The 24,789-nt window shown below is 43.4% G+C and overlaps 1 protein-coding gene across 3 annotated transcripts in view; it reads left to right on the top strand.

Moving 5' to 3' along the window:
• GSTO2 (glutathione S-transferase omega 2) overlaps positions 1-23,621 on the top strand; it is a 30,458-nt gene extending 6,837 nt beyond the window's left edge. For all 3 annotated transcript variants that reach the window (XM_030807366.1, XM_030807376.1, XM_003255441.4), the window contains 4 exons: positions 1,805-2,027; positions 3,274-3,375; positions 21,763-21,869; positions 23,331-23,621. In XM_030807366.1, the coding sequence (XP_030663226.1) occupies positions 1,805-2,027; positions 3,274-3,375; positions 21,763-21,869; positions 23,331-23,487 (589 nt within the window). In that variant the 3' untranslated portion in view covers positions 23,488-23,621. The remainder of the gene's footprint in view (positions 1-1,804; positions 2,028-3,273; positions 3,376-21,762; positions 21,870-23,330) is intronic.
• The last annotated feature ends 1,168 nt before the right edge of the window (positions 23,622-24,789 follow it).

Here is a 24,789-nt window from a genome sequence, read left to right as displayed (position 1 = left end):
TCTTGTCTTGGAGAGTCCATCACAAGGGGGTGACTTCAGAGTTTCAGACTCATGTCAGAGAGATACAGAGACTAATATAGAGATGTTTTAAATAAAATTATGTAAATCCGCCTTGTTGAGTATATAGGGCCTGTATTTCCAGATTCTTCCCTTTTGCTCAAATTAAGTTGACCTTAAGGTTACCTGTTTTTTGAGGAAAATAACAACTGGATGTTTTGCGCATTTGGTGATAAATTATCAGCTTAGGAGCTGATGTATTTCCTTAGGTCAGGGTTTCTCAAACTTGGCACTGTTGACAATTTGGGCCAGATAATTCTTTGTTGGAGAGGTGGGATAGAAGCTGTCCTGTCCATCGCTGGATGTTTAGCAGTATCCTTGGTCTCTACCCATTCAATGACAGTAGATTCCCCCTTCCCTGCCCCCTACCTTCAGTTGTGACAACAGAACAATGTCTCCAGACACTGTGATATGTCCCTTGGGAAGGAGGCCAAAAATCACTTCTAGTTGAGACCCATTGCTCTAGGTTGAGACCCACTGCTTTAGGTCTTGCTATGTGGCCTATGCTGGTCTCGAACTCTTGGGCTCAAGCAGTCCTCCCACCCTGGCCTCTCAAAGTGCTGAGATTACAGGTGTGAGCCACCTCATCCAGCCTCTGCTGTAGGTTTAAGACAATCTCCTAGACTAAGCAATGAACGTTCCCATTTGTTTCCTTTCATCTTTTTAAACATATGTTCATGCTTCTGGTAACTTTATAGTTATCTAAATAATAATTGTATTATTATGTGAACATTAAATAATAATAGTATTATTTGAACATTTAATAATTAGAAGAATAATTAAAAAGTTATTGCATGCTTATGTGCCAGACACTGTCCTAAACACTTTATACATATTCCCTTACTTGATCATCACCACAGAACCAAGAGATGGATGTAATTATTAGTCCCATTTTATAATTAACGACACTGAGCACAGAGAGGTTAGGAATTTGGTTAAGGTCCCAAGCTAGACTGTTTATTCTGATGCCAAAACTTATACTCTTAATTGTTAACATTTACCATATTCTGTTGTGACCTGTTAATACCAGATTTGTATTTTCAAGCTCTAAAATGTACTAAACTCTCTCATGCCATGGTTAAGTGTGTGAGCTCTGAGTCTGTCTGCCTGGCTGTGATCTTGGCTCTACTACATTTTTTTTTCTTTTTCTTTTTTTTTTTTTGAGATGGAGTTTCTTGCCCAGGCTGGAGTGCAGTGGTGTGATCTCAGCTCACTGCAGCCTCCACCTCCCGGGTTCAAGCAATTCTCCCGCCTCAGTCTCCCGAGTAGCTGGGGTTACAGGCGCCCGCCACCATGCCTGGCTAATTTTTTGTATTTTTTAGTAGAGACAGGGTTTTGCCATGTTGGCCAGGCAGGTCTTGAACTCCTGACCTCAGATGATCTGCCCGCCCCAGCCTCCCAAAGTGCTGGGATTACAGGTGTGAGGCACTGTGCCCGGCCAGCTCTACTACTTCTTAGTGGGTGGTATTGGGTGTGAGATTCAACCTCCTGAGTCTTCTTTCCTATGAGGTGAGCCTACTTCATGGGGAATTATGAGGAACAACTGAGATAAGGCATAGAAAACATCCAACACTTCTTACTGCAGGAAGGAAGATGATGATGTTATGTATTTTATACAAAACTTAAACCTTAAAAAACTAATTGCAAATTTTAACTTTTAAACTGATTGCTTCTGCTTTCAAGAAGAGTGCCTGCCTGCAGATGCCTCTCATTTTTGTTTTGTCTTGTTTTCCTCTTGCTTTTTAAGACATGAAGTGGTCAACATTAACCTGAGAAACAAGCCTGAATGGTACTATACAAAGCACCCTTTTGGCCACATTCCTGTCCTGGAGACCAGCCAGTGTCAACTGATATATGAATCTGTTATCGCTTGTGAGTACCTGGATGACGCTTATCCAGGAAGGAAGCTGTTTCCATATGACCCTTATGAACGAGCTCGCCAAAAGATGTTATTGGAGCTATTTTGTAAGGTATATTCAATTTAAAAAGCCACTCACACTGTATTTTACTTAGTGTGTCTTTCCCAAACCTCAACCCATTTTAAAGCCAAATCATTGGTGAAACTGTTTTCTTTCGATACCATGTGATCCTCAGGAGATTAGCTAGCATGGAATTAGGGTAGAGCATGGCCACTGATATTAAAGGCTTAACTGCTAGGTGCTTCTCCATTTCAACTGGCAGGCTCAGGAGGTATGGTTATGACGTGGCAATGACCATGTGACTTGAAGCAGGAATACTGAAAGAACTGAAAACTATGATCCTTAAAGGGAGTATTTCTCCGGCTTCAGGTAAAAAGTAATGGAGTGTGAAGATTATGCATAGAAGGTGAAGCTTTTTTATTTTTTGAGACAGAGTCTCGCTCTGTCACCCAGGCTGGAGTACAGTGGCACCATCTCGGCTCACTGCAACCTCCGCCACCTGGGTTTAAGCAATTCTCCTGCCTCAGCCTCCTGAGTACCTGGGATTACAGGCACATGCCACCACATCCAGCTAATTGTTGTATTTTTAGTAGAGATGGGGTTTCACCATATTGGCCAGGCTGGTCTTGAACTCCTGACCTCAAGTGATCTGCCTGTCTTGGCCTCCCAAAGTGCTAGGATTACAGACGTGAGCCACTGAGCCTGGCCAGTGATGCTCTTTAGAGGCATAAGAGTGCCTGCTGTCCAGGAAATGTGAAGAATAGATAAATGGTGGCAGCTTTGACAATGAAAGAAAAAAGAATGGAGAAATTTTAAGATGATGTTTTTGAAAAGGAATTTTTAAAAACCTCAATGATATTAACAGCTGACATATATCGAGCACTTACGATGTGCCAGGCACTGTCCTAATTACTTTGTAGGAGCTAACTCATTTAATCCAACTGCCCTTTGAAGTGGGTACTGCTATTGTATCCATTTTTCGGATGAGAACACTGAGGCTTAGAGAGGTTGAGTGTCCCATCTAAGAATATATAGCATGGAAGCAGCTGATCAAGTAAGGAGCACTAGAGAAACCCTCCTAAAGCACCCTGTTTTCCCAGGGTACTATAAGAAGTAGATCCCTACTGAGAACCGGAACCACAGAGATAACCTAGTGCCCCTCACAGGGAGCTGGGGGGTCTGATGTGGGTGTTGCCCTGTTAGGCTGGAGTTACAAAGCTTTGCTGCCTTTTCAGGCAGAGCAGGAACTGGAAGTTTCCACAAACTTCTCCACTGAGAACCTGTGTCCTCTGATTAGGTCCCACATTTGACCAAGGAGTGCCTGGTAGCATTGAGATGTGGGAGAAAATGCACTGATCTGAAGGCAGCCCTGCGTCAAGAATTCGGCAACCTGGAAGAGGTAAAAAAGGGGTCCCTCTCCTGGTCAGCTACAATGGAGGAAGCTAGGCAGGGTCGCTAACCTGGTCACTCTGACACCGGCTTTCACAGGCTTATTCTTATCTGCCTTTGATAAGTCAGACTTCTGATCATCTGATTGCATGTTTGCCTTCCTCTAACCTGGTCTGGAATTATTCTGGAAAATCTGATGAGGAGTTGGGGAGGACATGCCATGAATTGCTTCCTTTCCCAGAGTCACCCCATCTCCCTGAGTAGCTCTGCATGGCTTCTGTAGCTTCTGCCAGTGAGGTCAAGGTCTGTAAAGATTAGGGGTTGTGTTTGGCTGCTGAAGTCTAACTACTGTAAATTCATGTTGTAAGGGTTTACTCTCTCACATAACATTTTTTCTCACATATTATAAGGGTTTATTCTCACACATACGGTGGCTCACACCTGTGATCCTAGCACTTGGGGAGGCTGAAGCGGGAGGATCACTTGAGCCCAGGAGTTTAAGACCAGCCTAGGCAACATAGCAAGACCCCTCCTCACTAAAAATAATTTTAAAAATTAGCCAGGCATAATGATGTATACCTGTAGTCCCAGCTACTTAGGAGGCTGAGGCAGGAGGATTGCTTGAGTCTGGGAGGTCAAAGCTGCAGTGAGCCATGATTGCACCACTGCACTCTAGCCTGGGCAACAGAGTAAGTAGGACTGACAAAAAAAAAAAAAAAAAGCCAGAGGTAGTCAGTTCAGGCCTGTCTTGATGGCTTCTTCATGACGTTATCAGGAACTGAAGCTTTTTCTCTTGATGGGCTCTGTCATCCTTAGCACGACTTAGTACAAGGGTATCATCCTCAAAATAACAAGATAGCTGCTGTCACTGCAGCCATCACTTCCAAGTTCCAGGCTCTGAAAAGGAGAATATAAAGAAAAAATGGCAAATGGCCATGCCCCTTTAAAGGGCTTTAAATCCTACCAGAAATTCTACTCAATGGCAATTTACATTTCACTGGCCGGGACTTAGTTGTGGTGTCATAACTATCTTAGAGAAAGCTGGGAAATACAGTCTTTTAGCTGGGATACCCTGAATAAAATCAGGGGTCTGTAATTAAGGAAGAAGGGGAAAATGGGTGCGGTGGCAGGAACACTCTTTGCCAGTAGATCCTTCATTAACCTGGCAGTAATGGAGCTACTTATCCCGTACTTCTAGAATAATCAGGAAGGCATTCTTTTACTTCCTTTATTTTTGTTCCAGAAACTGATAAATTCACCTTATGGGTAGGTGGTTCCTCTATTGGCAGCCAGAGAATACAATTTTTTTCCCCTTAAGGGGAGACTGGTTATTAATACTCTTCCATTTGACCTTTATCAAGTGGAAACAGATTAAATGTATTGATATTTCCAGTTGCCTATCTCAAATTTGTACAATTAAGTATTTATGGATGACGAATGGTCATGTGTAGGAAATGTCAGCCTTTTGTCCTGAGGTCACCAACTGTGGCCTTGACCCCAAGGAGGCCGTATGATGTGGTGGAAAGAATCTTGGATCTTAGGCTTGGCTTCACTGAATTCCAGAACCTTGGGCAATGTTCTGTACCTCTCTGGGCCTTGGTTTTCCCATGTGTAAAATGAGGGATTATTTTGAAATGTGTGTTCCTCAGAGCCTCTGGGTTCTGCAGGGGACTGCCCAGCGAGTGGAGGCCTGGTAGATTGTTCCAGACACTGCTTCACTCAGGTCAGCACTGCCTTTAACCACCATGTTCAACCTGACATCTAAGAAGATGGCATTTGGGGAGAGAGGAGAGCTGCTGCTTTAAAAAAGAAGTTCGAAAATCTTGCGAATAGAGAATTTATAGTCCATTTTAAAGATCAGCTGAATGGACCCCATCATGCCGGTTACCTTCTCACAGATAAACAAATACGGGACCAGGGAAAGGAGCTGGGAAAAAAAAAAAAAAAAACCTTTGAATTCTACGATACAGTAATTGAAACATTTTCCTCAGTTTCCCCTCTACCTCCATTTGGATGATGGATGAACTTTTTAAATTACAGATTGCTAGATGAAAGTATAGGGTTATGATGGAGATACAGTTCTTCAATCGGGGGTCTTTTCCAGGGCAAATGAACCAGTATTTTGTGCCATGAATCATTCTGCAGATACTTTGCATACATCATCTTATTCAGTCTTTGCGACAATCTTCTCAGGTACAAATGGTACTAGTCCTGTTTTGCAAATTGGAGTGGCCTGTCTGTAAAGGCTCAGAACTAGGTACTAGGAATAAAAAAAATTAAAGACCCTCAAGGGGCTCAAAGCCTGGACAGGGAGATAGGCTGTTAAGCCCATTTAAAACCTGGGTGTGTTGAGTGCTAGGCTGGAGACATGCATACAAGAAGGCTGGTCTGTGGGGGTAGATAATGCCTCTGTTGACTTTTAGGATGAATTAGAGGCACAAGGGTGAGAGCCTGGTGTGTTCAGCAACAATAATCAGTGAGGGGTTGGCAGCAAGGGAGTGATTGGTAAGAGGCGAATGTGGAGGGTGGACCAGAGTCAAATGCTAAAAGGCCTTTTCCACTCTGCCCAGGGATTTGCACTTTATTTCAGAGTTGATGGTGAGTAATTGAAGCCTGTCAAGCAGGAGAGTGGTGTACTCCTTCCTGCTTTCAAAAGTATTCAGCCCATCACTTGAACCCAGGATGGGGAGGTTGCCGTGAGCCAAGACTGCGCCACTGCACTCCAGCCTGGGCAACAGAGTGAGACTCTGTTTCAAAGAAAAAAAAAAGAAAAGAAAAAGTATTCAGCCCAGCTGAGCACAGTGGCTCATGCCTGTAATCCCAGCACTTTGAGAAGCCAAGGCAGAAGAATCGCTTGAGCCCAGAAGTTTGAGACCACCCTGGTCAACGTGGCAAAACTCTGTCTCTTTAAAAAATACAAAATGTTAGCTTGGCATGGTGGCTTATGCCTGTTGTCCTAGGTACTTGGGAGGCTGAGGTGAGAGGATCACCAGAGCCTAGGAGGCTGAAGCTGCAGTGAGCTATAATTGCACCACTGCACTCCAGCCTGGACAGCACAGTGAAACCCTATCTCAAAAAAAAAAAGAAGAAGTTCAGCCCAGCAAGAGTGTAGAGGATGGATTAGAGTGTCCAAGAGGAGGGACTGGGAAGGGACAAAGAGGACCCCACTAAAGAGGGTTGGAGAGGGAGGTTTAATTAGAGAGATTTTGAGGAACTAAGATGAGATGAAATCTGAGGAAGGAGTAGGAGTTATCAAGGATGGTTTCCAAGTTTGTGGCCGGTAAATGTGATGCTTTTCACTAAGAGTTTGAGGGAAGACACATTTTGTCAAATTTGAGGTGTTGATGGGATCTTCATATGTGAGCAGAGCTTAGAAGAGCAATGTATGGTCTCTACTGGACCTTTGGAATGGTTTTATGGGCTAGGAGCTTTAACCAGAGAGTTTAGGAATGTCGTTAGTGGTGTGGTGATAAATGTTTAACAATCAATTTTCTCTTAAAAGAGAAAGAAAAAGAAAAAGCACTGATTTATAGCATTTGCTGATTTGGGTGGTGTAAATACTTCCGTCAAGGCTAATTTTGAGCTACCAATGTGCTATTTCTAAACTCAAGAGCTGGCAAAAGATGTGGGCAGCTCCAGCATGTCACTGAATAACAAATTTCACTTTATCTTCAATAACCGAGCCCCAGAAACACCATTGTTAACCAGCCTCTATATAGGTAGCTTTCACTAACCAGCCTTGGTGTAGGTAGCTTTCACTGATGCTATTTAAGGACCACTGAGTATTCCACATTGTCCTAACAGGTTTGAATGTGGTTTAGTCCCATAGAATGTTAGCAAGAATTGTAACTGTGGCTGGTGGCTCACACTTGTAATCCAGGCACTTTGGGAGGCCAAGGAGGGAGGATCACTTGAGGCCAGGAGTTCAAGACCAGCCTGGGCAACACAGTAAGACCATGTCTCTACTAAAAGTAAAAAAATGAACTAGTCATGGTGGTGCGGGTCTGTAGTCCCAGCTTCTCTAGAGGCTGAGGTGGGAGCATCTCTTGAACTCAGGAGTTTGAGCTTGCAATGAGCTATGATCATGCCACTGCACTCCAGCCTGGGTGACACAGCAAGACTCTGTTTCAGAAACAAACAAACAAACAAAGAATTATAACTACAATGTAGGAAATATTAAAATCTGAAAACATGACCAATGAACTTGAATTATGCGATCCGTTCCTTTAAATGCCAAAATATTTATTCCAGGAGATTCTAGTGAAATTGAAATTTATCAGAATAATTCTTTTTTTTTTTTTTTTGAGACAGAGTCTCGCTCTGTCACCCAGGCTGGAGTGCAGTGGCGCAATCTCGGCTCACTGCAAGCTCCGCCTCCCGGGTTCAGGCCATTCTCCTGCCTCAGCCTCCGGAGTAGCTGGGACTACAGGCGCCCGCCACTGCACCCGGCTAATTTTTTGTATTTTTAGTAGAGACGGGGTTTCACCGTGGTCTCACCGTGGTCTCGATCTCCTGACCTCGTGATCCACCCGCCTCGGCCTCCCAAAGTGCTGGGATTACAGGCGTGAGCCACCGCGCCCGGCCCAGAATAATTCTTATAGAGAGGATCCCCTGATTTATGCAACTCTTTCACATGGTTTTGCACAATCAGGATTTTTTGTGAGCTAAAAATATATTAAATACTCTTTGTCTCTCTGAGTGATAAGCAAGCCAAGATTTCATGCATAATCTTCTGCTATGTTATCCTTAAACAGAAGGCTCAGTTAACCTTTTGTGGCCTTAAACTCTGCCACTTTCTTCTTTTGAAATAACTGCCTTGTCTAACTTTCCAAGTTTTGGGTTTTTTTTTTGCTTGTTTTTTTGTTTGTTTGTTTTTTAAATCTAGTTTCAGGTGGGTTCAGTGGCTCATGCCTGTAATCCCAGCACTTTGGGAGGCTGAGGCGAGCAGATCATTTGAGCCCAGGAGTCTGAGACAAGACTGGACAATGTGGCAAAACCTTATCTCTACAAAAAATACAAAAGTTAGTTGGATGTGGTGATGCACACCTATGGTCCCTGCTAATTGGGAGGCTGAGGTGGGAGGATCACTTGAGTCCAGGAGGTCAAGGCTGCAGTGAGCTATGATCATGCCGCTGCACTCCAGCCTGGGTGACAGAGTGAGACTTTGTCTCCAAGAAAAAAAAATTAAGTTCCATCAAAATCAAAGATTTATTGTGCTTGTTTTATAACCACATTTTTCTCTAATATCTTTTACAATTCTTTGAGATATATTACTGCCGCTTTTATTATCAAACTAGCAGCCTGCTCACTGGCTTTCCTGTTCTGAACATTGGCATGAGTTTTAAAACTATGACACTTGTCTTGTCTTGCTGCACTTTATGTCTTCAAGCAGATTTTCTGGCCCTTACTGAATCATTACTCTAAGCAGCACACATTTTTTAGTTTTATTCTTTTTTGGGTATTGACTTTCCCATTTCAGAATGGGACTCGAGCCAGGCTTCATTTGATCTTTGTGGATTTAAATGTGGCAGGACCTCTTGGTGTCACTTTTTATCTGTGCCTTCCAAAAATATTTTCATTATGGAAGTAGTCAAATCAAGTCCAAGTGCAGTGAAAGGTAGGATTTGGTCAGATTTCCTTGAGGCTTTGGAGTTTTGCTTTAAATCTAGAAAGTGTTCGTGGCTTATGAATTGGTTCTGCGCTCTGACTATTGCTTCGTCCTTTCTTCCTCATCATCAGAGCTCCATAAAGGAGAGTGGGGAGGGGATAACATAAATAATGCTGAAATAGCCCTGAGGGATGAGACCTGGCCCAGCAACTGAAGACTTCGTCTGCCTGCGGCCACAGGGCACTTTATGATTTTGCTTCTTGTCATTCAACCACCTGCCTTGAAGTGCTTCACTTTGCAATTCCATGCAGAGTTTCCCGCATTGCCAAATTTGATCATGTGCGTTATGTGTAGCAGTTTGCATGAGGTGGAATTTGCATAAATTATGTGTGCATCACCCAGGAGCATCTGTAGTTAAATACTTTATTGATTCTAAATTTCGCCCATAATCTTAATTTTTTAATTATTTTATTTTCTTTTCCTCTTTTAGAGATGGGGGTCTCTCTCTATTGCCCAGGTTGGAGTTCAGTGGCACAGTCATGGCTCACTGTCGTCTTGAGCTCCTGCGCTCAAGCAGTACTTCCACCTCAGCCTCCCGAGTAGCTGGGATTACAGGCTCAAGCCACCGAGTCTGCCTCCATTATCTTAATTGTTACTATAATTATTTTTTTGAGTCAGGGTCACACTCTGTCACCCACGTTGGAGTGCAGTGACACAGTCACGGCTCACTGCAGCCTCAACCTCCTGGGCTCAAGTGATTCTCTCACCCCAACCTCCCGAGTAGCTGGGACCACAGGTTCAGGCCACCATGCCCAACTGTTTTGTTTTTGTTTTTATTTGTTTTAATTTTTTGTAAAGACGAGGTCTCACTATGTTGCTCAGGGTGGTCTTGAACTCCTAGGCTCAAGTGATCCTCCCACTTCAGCCTCCCAAAGTGCTATGATTACAGGCATGAGCCAGTGCACCTGGTAATCTTAATTTTTAATCTATTCTTTCTTCCCATCAAAAAAGACATTTATTCAAGTTAGATTATATTGTCTTGGTTTAGTTTTGCTTTTGCTCTTTCTTAATTTTTATTAATTTCCAGTGATGAAATTATTTATATATTGTTTAATTGTTCCTCCTTTGATATCACCAGGATAGGAAAGAAAGAAAGTTTATACCTGGTTAATTCATCACCGAAAACAATTTTCTGTATCCTTTTATATATAGTAGACTACAAGCTAAATTTTTTATCATCTAAGTTAACATGTCTACAAACTAAATTCATTTTTACCAGCTATTTTTAATAACAGTTATTGAGATATAATTCATATGCCACAAAATTCACCCTTTTCAAGTGTACAATTCAGCAGCTTTTAGTATATTAAATGAGTTGTGCAACTATCACCAGTATTTAATTTCAGAGTGTTTTTTATCATCCCCCAGAGAAACTGCTCACTCATAAGCTGTCATTTTCCATTTCTTCTCAATCCCCGTGGCTGTACGCAGCCACTAATCTGCTTTCAGTCTCTATGGATTGACTTATTCTAGACACTTCATATAAGTGGAATCATACAACATGTAGCGTTTCATGAGCTGTTTTCACATACCATAATGTTCTTAAGGTTCATCCTTCATTCTTTTTTATGGCTAAATAATATTCCATGTGTGAATACGCACATTTTGTTTATCCACATCTGGGAAGATTCCACTCTTGGAACTAATATGGATAATGTTGCTGTGAACACTGTGCAGGTTTTTGCATGAATATACGTTGTTATTTCTCTTGGATTTGCTAGCCGATTTAGCATGTTTACTAACATGCCATTTTAGTTGTAACCACCATTCTTTCACACTTGGGAACTGGTTATCCCTGACTCAGGATTCCTCGTTAAGTGTATTAGTGCTGTTGCTAGTTCGGTTACTTCATTCATCATCCAATTCTGACAGCTGCTTTCTAGGTAAACTAATATTTGCTGTACTTCTTTCAATAGCCTTCTGATATACCCTTTCCTGTCACATAAATAATAGAATAATAATTATTCTTATTATTTAAAAATTAATTTTACTCTTCTCCAATTATAAAGTAATACTTGTTCATTAGAGAGAATTTGGAAAATACAGGAAAACATAGAAACTAAGGAAAAAAATTATAATCTCACCACACAGAAACAACCATTGTTATTATCTTGGGGACTTTTTTGTTTTTGTTTTCTGTGCTTTTCTGCTATGTATATTTTATGTAGTTGAAACTTGGTTACTATTATGATGTAAATATTCCCCATACCCCCTGCCATTTTATTTTGAGACAGGGTTTTACTCTGTTGCCCAGGCTGGAATGCAGGGTGCAATCACGGCTCACTGCAGCCTCCAACTCCTGAGCTCAAGGGAGCCTCCCAACTCAGTCTCCTGTGTAGCCGGGACTACAGGCATGTGCCGCCATGCCTAGCTAGTTTTCTTTTTAACTTTTGTAGAGACAGGGTCTGCTTCTGTTGCCCAGGCTGGTGTCGAACTCCTGGGCTCAAGTGACCCACCTGTCTTGGCCTCCCAAATGTTGGGATTACAGGTGTGAGCCACCACACCTGGCCAATTTTTATAAACTCTGTAAATGCTTATTTACATGTATAAGAGTGTTTCTTAGAGCAGCAGCATTATTTGTGATGACGACAAATTAGGAAACAATATTCATTAGATGGTGAGTGGTTAAGCAAATCATGTCTGTCTCGTGGAATTCTGTGGAACGGCTGAAAATGAATGAGGTAAATCTATGTGTGCTGACATTAAAAGATTGCCTAGAAATATTAAATGAATCACACAGTAATACAGGTGGTATGATCCCATTTTAGTAGAAGAAAACAAAACTGAGCCATGCAGGTGTGCACATACATGTAAATAAGTGGCTAGAAAAGTATCTAGAGAGAAACACATCCACCACCTGTTAGTGTCTCACACTGGGAGGGGGACTGATTAGAATTGGGGTGGGTAAGAAAAGTGGTTAAGGGCAGGGATGGGGAGGGAAGATTTTGCCTTTTACACTATTTTCTGTGTTTGATTTTTTTTAATGATGGGAATGTATTTCTATATTAAATATGTAATTTTTAAAAGTAGAAAAAACACTTTTTTTTTTCTTTTGGGGGACAGAGTCTCGCTCTGTCGCCCAGGCTGGAGTACAGTGGCGCTATCTCGGCTCACGGCAAGCTCCACCTCCCGGGTTCATGCCATTCTCCTGCCTCAGCCTCCCGAGTAGCTGGGACTACAGGCACCCGCCACCATGCCCGGCTAATTTCTTTTTGTATTTTTAGTAGAGATGGGGTTTCACCATGTTAGCCAGGATAGTCTCCATCTCCCGACCTCGTGATCCATCTGCCTCGGCCTCCCAAAGTGCTGGGATTACAGGCGTGAGCCACCATGCCTGGCCAAAAACACTTTAAATGTCTGCATACTTTGCCATGTTTAAAACCATAAAGTTATTTATCCAGCACACTAATTAGGAGTGTTTAGATGGTTTTCAGTCCTTTACCGTTTTGAACGGTGCTGCAGGGAACATCAGCTTCTTTGCATAAAAAGCATTTTCTCTATTTTAGAATATGTTCTTAAGCTGGACTCTCAGGAATGGAATTATCAGATCAAAGGGTATAATGAGCATGTTGGAGGCTTGGACTGTGTTTCACTAAATTGCTTCCCAAAAGACTTGTGTTGTTTGCCCCTCACCAGCAGTATGTGAAAATGCTCTTTGCCCTATCTCCTTTTCATTGGTGGCAGAGTTCATTCAAAAAGATATTTGTTTGTTGAATAATATTTGCTGTGGAGATACACTATAGTTCCTCATTATTGACTTAATGCATATTTCTTTGATTGCCAGGGAAGTGGAAGGTTTTCCCCGAAGTATGTCATCTCTTGCTCCTGGTCTTGTAAAATTTGTCTGTTCAGTTCAGGGGCTTTGCCTATCTGGCCATCAGAGTCTTACTAATTTTCTTTGTTGATTTGTAAAAGTTCCTTTTAAAGCGTTCCTTGTATAGAAAAGATATTTGACTGGTTTTAAAACACATTTTCGTTTTCTTTTGACTTTTAATTTGGCTTATATATTTTTACATGTGGAAGTACAGCATTTGAAAGTATTGTGCTATAAGGCTTTCCTGCTATGATTTCCTCCACTGTTTTATGTGTAGGAAGTCCTCTCCCCACTTCAGAGACTTGATAAATATTCATTTATATTTTCGTCTACCACCAATCACTTTAGAGACATTTGACTGGTCAAGCTTTACCCTCCTAGGTTTTCCCCCACACTATCTTACAAATATATTGTGATTTGTTTTAGTTTTTGTTTTTTGTTTTTGAGACAGGGTCTCACTCTGTCACTCAGGCTGGAGTGCAGTGGCATGATCATGGCTCACTGCAGCCTCGACCTCTCGGGCTCAGGTGATCTTCCTACCTTAGCCTCCTGAGTGTCTAGGACTACAGGCACCACCATGCCTGGCTAATTCTGTGTGTTTTTTGTAGAGACAGGATTTTGCCATGTTGCCCACACTGGTCTCGAACTTCTGGGCTCAAGCGATCCTTCCACCTTGGTCTCCCAAAGTACTAGGATAAAAGGTGTGAGCCACCACACCCAGCCCCACAAATATATTTTGAAGATAAGAATTAAGCTCATTAAAAGGATGCCAGCATAGAATTTTCAGAGTGGTTCTTTAATCCCCAAATTTTGACAAGTTGTATTCTGCACCTTCATGGGGAATCTAGATCATAACTGATGGGCAGCAGGAGGGGCATGTTCTGCTGCAGGTCCTCCCTGTAAGCCTCCTTCCCAGAGGAGAAAATGGTCTTAAATATGCCCTAGGTTTGTTCCACACCCTAGGTTTGTTTTACAGGGAACTGGCTCATCACATGGTTAGCTCAGCCTCAGCTATATCATTTTAGCAGAGATCTGAGATTTGAAATCTTAAGAACCTCCATTTATCTTTTATGAACTCAAAACATTTCTGCCCTGCAAAAGATTTGAAAAGACATTTCTCAAAAGAAGACACACAGATGGCAAACAGACATATGAAAAGGTGCTTAGCATCATTGATCATCAGAGAAAGGCAAATCAAAACTACAATGAGATATCATCTCACCCCAGTTAAAATGGCTTACATCCAAAAGACAGGCAATAACAAATACTGGTGAGGATGTGGAGAAAAGGGAACCCTCGTACGCTGGGGCGGGAATGTAAATTAGTATAACCACTACGGAGAACAGTTTGGAGGTTCCTCAAAACACTAAAAATTGAGCTACCATATGATCCAGCAATCCCACTGCTGGGTACACACCCAAAAGAAAGGAAATCAGTATATCAAAGAGATACCTGGACCCTTATGTTTGTTGCAGCACTGTTTACAATAGCTGAGATTTGAAAGCAACCTAAGTGTCCATGAATAGCGGAATGGATAAAGAAAATGTGATACAGGCCGGGTGTGGTGGCTCACTCCTGTAATCCCAGTACTTTGGGAGGCCAAGGCTAGCAGATCACTTAAGGTCAGGAGTTCGAGACCAGCCTGGCCAACATGGTGAAACCCCGTCTCTACTGAAAATACAAAAATTAGCTGGCGTGGTAGTGCATGCCTGGAATCCCAGCTACTCAGGAGGCTGAGGCAGGAGAATTGCTTGAACCTGGGAGGCAGAGGTTGCAGTGAGCTGAGATCACACCACTGCACTCCAACTTGGGTGACAGAGTGACACTCTGTCTCAAAAAAAAAAGAAAAGAAAAGAAAAAAGAAAATGTAGTACATATACACAATGGAGTACCCATTTGGCCATGAAAAGAATGAGATCCTGTCATTTGCAACAACATGGATGGAACTGGAGATCATGTTAAGTGAAACAAGCCAGGAACAGAAAGACAAACATCACATGTTCTCACTTATTTGTGGAATCTAAAAATCAAAACAATTGAACTCATGAACATAGAGAGTAGAAGGATAGTTAGCAGAGGCTAGGAAGGGTAGCGTGAGCTGGCAGGGAGATGGGGATGGTTAATGGGTACAAAAAACATGGAAAGAATAAGACCTACTATCTGATAGCATCACATGGTGACTATAGTCAATAATAACTTAATTGCACATTTAAAAATAACTTAAAGAGTGTAATTGGGTTGTTTGTAATTGAAAGGATAAATGCTTGGGGGAGTGGATACCCCATTCTTTATAATGTGCTTATTTCACACTGCATGCCTGGACCAAAATATCTCATGTACCCCGTAAATATATACACCTACTATGTGCCGACAAAAAATAAAATTAATGAAATATTTCTGCCCTGGAGTTGAGTACTTTTCCGCTGCTTCTGGAAAAGGGCCAGTATTGCTGATGTACTGGCGTGTTGCTTTGTGTCTTTTTAGGGGCCACAGAGGGTGGAGGATGGCTTCTGCTTTTTTGGGGGGCAGAGAGTAGGGGATGACTTCTGCATTTTCAGAACGATTTTCATGAGGAAAAACTCTTTCTTCCTCCTCCAGCAAGTACAGCAGCCCCCACTGGGAGCCACCACACTGTTTCGAGATTGGGGGCCTGGGATTTCTTGGCAATGGTGTAGATGGTGGTGAAGGTGAGGTGGCTGCTTCAAGGTTTGAAGCTCAGTTATTGAGGCTGAACCAAAGAGTTGAAGACTGGAGCTCTCTCGAATGCCTGGTTTGGAGATGTCTGGGATTCGCTTCCCCTAATGATCTTGCTTCTCTCGCGAAAACTTTGCAGATTTCTTCATCCTCCAGTTGAAAGATCTTGGGGAGCCGTGGCCGACGCGCCTCGCACTGATGGCCAGCAGGGGGAGCCCCGCACGCTTCCTCCTTCCCCTTGTGTTCCAGGGCGCACCTCAAAACGCTGACGTTCTCCTTCGTCCCTCTGGGGGCGCCCGAGAGGCCCTCGCAGAAGATGAGGTGCCTTTCCAGCCAGGCTTCTCGCGTGCAGGGCGTGGGAACAGTGCATCCCCGTCCTACCAAGCAGTCCCTTCCTCTTCATTTGCATCGCGTCCGTAGTCTTATTTTTCAGTGAACTGGAGAACAGAACATTTTAAAATAGATTTTTCTAATATTCCAGAAGGTCAAACACCTTTCTGCAAAATATCTAGCATACTAAAGGGGAAGTAATTTTACATGTCTGGAAGGTACCATGTTTGCATTAGAAAGGAGCTCTTCTATTGTACTAAAGACTCCAACAAACCTCTTGAACTCTTAAGCCTGAATTGAAAATGTGTCAATGTTTTCAGAAAATCTGAGGCCTAGAAGCTAGAGCCTCAGTTCCCTCCCCTGCCATTTGTAGAAGCCTTATAGGGGATATCTGGGGTCTTTGAAGAAAAACGCTTTCTAAGTAGGCTATTTTGCTTTGCTTGTTCATACAAAAGACAGTGGTTCTGAAAGTGAGGGATGCCATTGTGAGGGAAGCTATTCAACATTAAGAATGGCCAATATCTTTTTTTTTTTTTTTTTTTTTTTTTGTCTTTTGAGACGGGGTCTTGCTGTGTGTGTTGCCCAGGCTGGAGGGCAGTGCTGTGATCATAGCTCACTGCAGCCTCAAACTCCTGGGCACCGCTACACCCAGCTAACTTTTTTATTTTTTGTAGACAGAAGGCCTCACTATGTGCCCCAGGCTCGTCTTGAACTCCTGGCCTCAAGAGATCCTTCCACTTTGACCTTCCAAAGCACTGGGATTACAGGTGTAAGCCACAGCATCTGACCACCAATATCTTTTTTTTGTTGTTGTTGTTGAGACAGGGTCTCACTCTGTCACCTAGGCTGGAGTGCAGTGGCGTGATCACTGCCTACTTCAGCCTCTACCTCCCAGGCTCAGCCTCCCAAGTAGCTGGGACTGCAGGCACACACCATGATGCCCAGTTAGTTGTTTTGTAGAGACGGGGTTTTGCTATGTTGCCCAGGCTGGTCTCGAACTCCTGGGCTCAAGCAATCGGTCCACCTCAGCCTCCCAAAGTGCTGGGATTACAGGCATGAGCCACCATGCCTGGCTGTATCTTTATATATGATATATAATCAGGTGGGAGAACTCAACATAGAATTCTTTAAAAGGACGGATTGGATATTAACATAACTACTGCTAAGTGGATCTAGATCTAACACCCATTTCTCATTCCATTTCTGGTGATAAAACACTTAAGAAAGACAAGACATTGGATGTTAAGTCTGTCAGTTTATTTTGCCTCTGCCTCTATCCTAAAATTTTTTCAGAGGGGTAAATGCAAGGGACTTGTTTTAAATTGAGTACAAGAAAGAACTATTTTAGTAAAGTTGCCTGAAGATCTGCTCATCAGTGGAATAAAACAGGAAGGAGAGAATTCTGATAAGCTCTTTCATCATGACTATGTTGGAATGTCTCATCCCTCCGTCAGTTGCTTTGGCTTGAGCTTCTGATTCAGAGAGCATGAAAGGGTGAGACTAAGGAGGAAATTCTTTTCACAGAGAAGCTCAGAGCCGAACCAATCCTTGGCTGTAGAGAAGGAGGAGCTTTCAGACTTTGCTGGTTCCAAGCTTTTTTCTGTTACTTAAATTTAAAGCTGGAACAGAAGGTCAAAAAACAGGAAGGAAAACCATATCAAGATATCAAGTCATGGTATTCTTTTTCATTCTTACAGAAAAGAATTCACAAGAGACTTGAGGAAGCTTCTATATTTTTATTTTGTTTTGTTTATTTATTTATTTTAAGATGGAGTCTCACACTGTTGCCCAGGCCGGTCTCAAACTTCTGGGCTCAAGTGATCTGCCCACTTCGGCCTCCCAAATTGCTGTGATTACAGGCGTGAGCCACTGCGCCTGGCCAGTTTTTTTTTTTTTTTTCTACAAGGTCTTGCTCTGGAGTGCAGTGGCATGCTCACAGCTTACTGCAGCCTTGACCTCCCAGCCTCAAGCGATCCTTCCACCTCAGCCTCCTTAGCAACTAGGACTACAGGCATCACTAGGACTACAGGCGTCACCACCACGTCCAGCTAATTTTCGTATTGTTTGTAGAGATGGGGTTTCACCATGTTTCTCAGGCTGGTCTCACACTCCTTGGCTCAAGCAATTTGAGGAAGCTTTTCATTAGAGTCTAAAAATACATATTTGAAATTGAATGACATAGGGTTGACACTAGTCTGAGAATTAGGAAAATGTGATATGTGTGTTAGTTCTGGTGCAAACCAGAGAGCCCGTTAACCTCCCTGGGACTGGCTTTCCTCCTCTGCACAGCAAGGCTCCCCTGTACTTCCCCACGGGAGACAAGAATCACATCACCAGCATGTTTTCCTCTCCCCTTTGGCTGCCAGGAAACTCAAGAGTCAACTTCAAGGCTTTATTGAAGGAACTCTGCAGGACCCAGGACATGATATCTTGATACTGTTTTCCTTCCTGGTTTTTGCCCTTCTGTTCCATCTTGCGTTTTCCCTGATTATAGCGTTTTATTATTTTTCATATTTAGTATGTAGTGCACATTTTTACACTACACTTCTAATCCTTTGTGTAATGATCATGGTAGAAATAAATGGTGAAATGAGGAGGTCACACTTAGATGAGTTTCAGGGGTCCTTCCAGTCCCAATTTTCCAGGATTCTTAAGGGGAAAAAGTAATTTTACATGTCTGGAAGGTTCCAGGTTTGCACAGAAGGGAACTCTCCTATCGAGAGTCCTGAGGACTTCAGCAAACCTCCAGGGAGGCCTGTCCAGGATGTTCTCCTACATCTGTAAAGGAGTGAGCACTTTGTGCTAGTTTAGGGAAAGACAGCTTTTCTGTTGGGATTTTAGACTTACCCTGCTTGAAGTTGGTGGAGAAATACCTGTCTGGGATGGGGCTCAATAATCTGCAGCTGTATTAGGAAATGCAAGTAGTGGGTGGTTTCAAGACACATTTGGAAAATGTGAGGGAAATGTGTATGTGCATTTGCTGAGCGGGGGACTGGTGAAGGATCACTGATCCGTTTATTCCTAATGCTCATCTCAGCTTTTTATTGTGCTGAGTACCTTGATAAGGCTTGGGTTATTTTATGAGTGTTTATATATAAATTGATAGTGTCCATCAGATCATGTATATTTAGAGGCATGCTCCTACTTTGAGTAAATGGAAAGCTTTAGAGATATACACTAAATAAACATCAGTTACTAATTAAAAATTCCCTCATCACTTTACCAAAGGACCCACCATGGGTTCCATTAAATGTCTATTTATGGTTTGTTTTGACAAAGACTTTTCCAAGAACACCTCTGTTCTGTAAAGCAGAAGAGCTATGTAGATGTTCCAGAGTCGCTTGGTGTAGATTTGGTTCTGATTTGTGCCATGAAGTCCAATAACAAACTGGAGGCACACATTTCAAAGCCAGTGATAAGAGTTTGAGTTATGATCATCGATTCCTGAACATAAAGTCTGGAGCCTTCTGGAATCCATAAAAATGGAATGATTTGTTCCTTTCCCCTCTAATCAGATTTTATTCATACCTGGCTATAAATAGCTTCTGTTTTGAGTTTTCACTGGTCAGACTCTGCTGTTTTAGTGCCATTCTGTTAGCTTCCTTGAACAAGGTAATGCCACCTAACATGTTTTTTCAGACTTCCAGGACAATGATCAGGGGGACTCCTCCATGCCACACTGGGAGGTGTGAAGGTGTAGGCTTTAGGGCAACCCCTCTGAGAAGGGGTGGCAGGTGGAGGAGCCCATTGATCCTTTCTATCAGGGATGGATTTGCTTTCTGTGGGTGTCACCTTCAGGGGCCTGTGTTCCCACTCATCACAGGAGCTCACATTTACTCAGTGGGGCCACAGTGTTCTTCATACATGGTGATGTTACTCCTCACCATAACCTCCGTGGTGCGCACTAACATGACCACCATTTTGCAGATGAGAACATGGAGGCTTGCAGGGGAGGTAAGTTGCCCTGAGTTCCGTGCTGAATCAGAGTTCAAGCTCAGCACACAGCACAGGACCAAGTCTGCTGGCTCCCGAGCTCACGTCCTTACCTACAACTCTGAATCACCCCACAGCAGAGTCAACAAGCTGGCCTGACATGTGAAGAAGCAAGCCTGAGTGTCTCCTGGCTGCCAGTGCCATCCCTGCCCCGGGACCCTAATCCACAGTTTGATTCTGGTCCTTTTGCCCTCTGTCCCTCACCAGAACCCTGATATTTCCAGATGAAAACACAAGTATAGCTTATTTCTACAACTCACCTGGGCCCAGCAATCAAGATCTATAGCTACAGGGAAGTATTGAGTTGATTATGAGTTATATAGGTCAAAATGAGTAGCTTGCTTGATTGAACCAGGTAATTCGTGCCATACTTTTCTCTTTGGGAAGACCTGTACCAACAATAACCTCTGCTAAACACTTTTGCTTTTTTTAATTTGCAGGTACTTTTGGGGGGCCGTCTTTGGCTACCTGTCTGTTGAGAGTTTGTTTTCTTTACAGTCCATCTACCTGGGTTGATTTGTCTCATTTGGGAATGAGAAATTTTATTTTAATGCATTAAGTAATAGTGTTGAGTGGCCAACAAATGTGAAGTTTGAAAAGCTCAAATGAAAAAAAAAGTGTGATAGAAACACAGGGTTGGGGGCCAGGTGCAGTTGTTCACACCTGTATTTCCAGCACTGTGGGAGGCCAAGACAGGAGGATCCCTTGAGCTCAGGAATTTGAGACCCCTGGGCAACATGGCAAGACCCCAAGACCCCATCTCTACAAAAAAAAATGTAAAAATCAGCCAGGTATGATGGCCTGCACTTGTAATCCCAGCTACTTGGGAGGCTGAGGTGGGAGGATTGCTTGAGCCCGGGAGGTTGAGGCTGCAGTGAGCTGTGAGTGATCTACTGGACTCCAGCCTGGGTGACAGAGCAAGACCCTATCTAAAAAAAAAAAAAAAAAGAAGAAGAAGAAGAAGAAGAAGAACACACGTTGGAACTTGAGGGGGTCTATTAAATAGGATGCTCTTTCCTGCCTTAGTTTTGAATTAATTGAGAAGATAAAATAATAAGGCATGGAGATTAGAGCATCCCCTTTCTTTTTTTCTTTTTCTTTTCTTTTTTCTTTTTTTTCTTTTTTACTTTTTGCTCTTGTTGCTCAGGCTGGAGTGCAATGGCGCAATCTTGGCCCAGCACAACCTCCACCTCGCGGGTTCAAGCAATTCTCCTACCTCACCCTCCCCAGTAGCTGGGGTTACAGGCATGCGCCACCATGCCCGGCTATTTTTGTATTTTCAGTAGAGACAGGGTTTCTCCATGTTAGTCAGGCTGGTCTCGAACTCCCCACCTCAGGTAATCCACCCACCTCGGCCTCCCAAAGTGCTGGGAATACAGGCATGAGCCACCAGGCCCGGCAGCATCCCCTTTCTTATTGATAAAGCAGATCTTGGAGAATGGGAGATCCTGAGTGGGGTTCCTAATGCTAGCCTTCAACATCAGGCTGAGGCTCGCCTTGTCCTCAAGCAATGGGCAGTGCTGGCCTGAGGGGGAGCCTCCTCTGGCCAGGGCTCAGCTTATCCTTGGAAGGCTTAGCACATGGAGGAGCTGCTCCAGGCTAAGAGGGAGGGGCTGGGCTACTCTGTAGGGGTTGTTCTTCCAGTTTCTTCAATCAGATGAGCCACACTGTCGCTCTAGTGTTGAAAGGAGGGAAGGGACAGAGGTGGCCAGGAGTGTGACCCTAAAAGAGGCAGAGGAGACCTCAGAGAAAGAGAAGAAGCATTCTCCTAACCAGAGGGAGAAGGATAGAGGCCTCAGTTCCCTCTCTGGGAATTAATTTGAGATTTACATTTGGTGTCTGTAAACATGTCAGCAGATATATAAACTTATTTGCTTTTGTTTTGTTTCCATTTTTAGATTCTTGAGTATCAGAACACCACCTTCTTTGGTGGAACCTGTATATCCATGATTGATTACCTCCTCTGGCCCTGGTTTGAGCGGCTGGATGTGTATGGGATACTGGAGTAAGACATTTGACCTTGTAGTGGTAAATTCCCGGAGTCACATTGAGTAACAATGGTTAAGATGGTCTGCATGCCCCCTGTAGACATGTTTCAGGATGTCTGTGAGGCGAATCAGGTTTCTAAACCGCAGTGTGTGCTTCCTTGTTAAAAACACATGTGCTTTTCCACTGTTACCTTCAGACCCACACTTTGCCCGCATTTCTGCAAATAAGACCCCTAGTCCAGGAGCCTCCCACAGACTTCAGAGCCTGCTGTCCTCACCAGCGCCCCCACATGGCCGGTCTGAGAGCAGGTGGAGAGTCACAGTCACAGTCACAGTGCCCAACGCCTCCACCTGGTCCTGCCGGGTCCCCAGTGGACACCATATACCTTACTCATGTCTCGTTGCCTGGAGGAATCTTCCACCAGATAGGAATAACCTTATAAAAAAGATTTGTGTAGTAATATATGCTTGATATTAGAACATACAAACAAAATGGCAGTGACACACTATGGAAGTGTGGAAGTGCAGGGACATTAAAGGAGAAGAAATAGCTGTGTAGGCTCCTGGGCAGAACAGTGCTGTGTTACTTCAAAGCTCAGTGAAGTTGGACGTGTGCGGACGTCCACCCTATTCCAAGCCACCCTCATGGTGGGTGCTGGACATTTCTGGCACTTGGAAATCCGGCCCTGCTGAAGCAGAACTGTGTCTGCACCTTCATAACCCGTGGGCTGGAGCCCAACCAGCCACTGTCTCCTGCACTTCCGACTTCAGCTCTCTTTGAAGGAGATTAGATATGACATGTCAGGATATTTAAAACTCAATCTCAAACATAAAATTTACAAAAGGCTGTATCCTCTGAAGACAGAGCATGGAATCACAGGTTAGGAAACCTCACTTCTAGTCCTGGATTTCTGGCAACGCACTCATATTGTCTTCAGCTTATTGCTTTATAAACCCCAGAACTAAATATCTTGGTCGAGGTTTGAAAGAGCCCTGTCGGCTCCATGATTTCAAGGTTTCATCATTGTTTTATTCATTTAAAAAATGTTTTGGAAATTATTTGTCTTTTTTTTTGTATCTCCTAAAGTAAAATCTGAGAATGACCCAAGAATATTTGTTTCAGAGGGTTGTCTTTTTGTTGGCAAACAGTGAAGCACATGTAAGTTTCTCAAGCTTTAAAATATATACATATTAAAAAACAAAACAAAAAAAAATGAAGCACAGACATGTTATTTTCCAGAGCCATCAGTCCAAAGTATTTCACTGTATTATTAGAAGGAACAACTTCTAAACATTCAACTATTCCAAAAATAAGATTTTCCTCCAGTAAGTTATCATTCTCACTTGATAATAAGATAACTAAGATAACTCCCTAAATAAACTCATTATTAATATCTTGCAAATCTAAAAAGCAACGTGCATCCCCTTTCCTGATGCCTCCCCCTGCACTCTGCTGACGCTTCTTTCCTGTCTTGCAGCTGTGTGAGCCACACGCCAGCCCTGCGGCTCTGGATATCAGCCATGAAGTGGGACCCCACAGTCTGTGCTCTTCTCATGGATAAGAGCATTTTCCGGGGCTTCTTGAATCTCTATTTTCAGAACAACCCTAATGCCTTTGACTTTGGGCTGTGCTGAGTCTCACTGTCCACCCCTTAACCGTCCAGAATTCCCCAGCCTGTTGGGAGTCTACATCACGGATTGTCTTGGGAATCAATCCATCTCTCTTTCTTTTCTTTGAAGTTCCCAATAAAATGAAAACAGGAAATGTATTCTTCCGATAATCATTTGTCTGACTCCTCTAGCCCATAGCTGCTGCTGCTGCTGCTGCTGCTGCTGCTGCTGCTTTTTTTTTTTTTTTTTTTTTGAGACAAGATCTTGCTTCGTTACCCAGGCTGGAATGCAGTGGGACAGTCACAGCTCACTGCAGCCTCGAACTCCTGGGCTCAGTTGATTCTCCTGCCTCAGCCTCCTGAGAAGCTAGGACTGCAGGTACGCGTCACCACGCCCAGCTAATTAAAAAAATATATATTGTTGAGACAGGGTTTCACTATGTTGCTCAGGCTGGTCTCCAACTCCTGGCCACAAGCCATCCACCCAACTTGGTCTCCAAAGTGTTGAGATTACAGGCATGAGCCACCTGGCCTGCCTAGCCTGTAGCTTCTAACTATTTTCTAGAAAGTGCCTGGTGCTAATGTCAGAGCACATTTTGGGAGCCTGTGTGCCTCCTAACTCCTTGGCCTTCAGCCTAGTTTGATCTCCAGATTATTGGTGCAGATGCTGATGCTGAGGTTCAGGGTCAACCTATGATTGATGCTTGTCACTACAGATTGGCACCCTACAAAGACCTCCCTGGTGAAAGCTTAAGAAGAGAGAGAAGGAAGAAGAAAACACTCCAAGCCCAAATACCTTCCATTTGGCAAATGAATGTCGCTGTCCACGTGGGCGAGTATGAGTGTAATTCTCCAAACTTTGGCCATGGGCCTGGAGACACCGAGGGTCTTGTGACTGGAAAGAATTCCAAAGCAGGAAATGAAACACCGGTTTATCACCCAGGACTAACTACGTCAGAATTTCACTGGTGCTGTCAGGGCTCAGGATGTCTCACAAAATGTTCTATAGCCGGCATCCTGCCTTAAAAAAATACACACGCCCCAAACTCAGCCACAAGCAAAGGTCATTCCATTGGATTTGCGTCACACTCTCTTCCAATTCATCTCAACAAATGCCTCTGGTTGCCTTTGTGTACCAAGCCCAGGGGCACACTGGGGATAAAGTTGAAAAAGACACTGGCTCTGTCCCTGGGAGCCCCCATCTCTCCACTTATATTGGTTGAGGTTTTAAACCTAGCACTTTGGAGCCGCTTGTCTGGTGTGGGGATGCTTGTCTCCAATGTGGCCCCTCTGCCAGCTTCGCCAGGCAGTACCACCCCACTGAAGA

The sequence above is a fragment of the Nomascus leucogenys genome, chromosome 3, assembly GCF_006542625.1.
Source record: "Nomascus leucogenys isolate Asia chromosome 3, Asia_NLE_v1, whole genome shotgun sequence".
NCBI classification, from domain to species: Eukaryota; Metazoa; Chordata; class Mammalia; order Primates; family Hylobatidae; genus Nomascus; species Nomascus leucogenys.
Note: the sequence above shows the minus strand (reverse complement) of the source record. Positions and strands in the feature narration are given on the sequence as shown.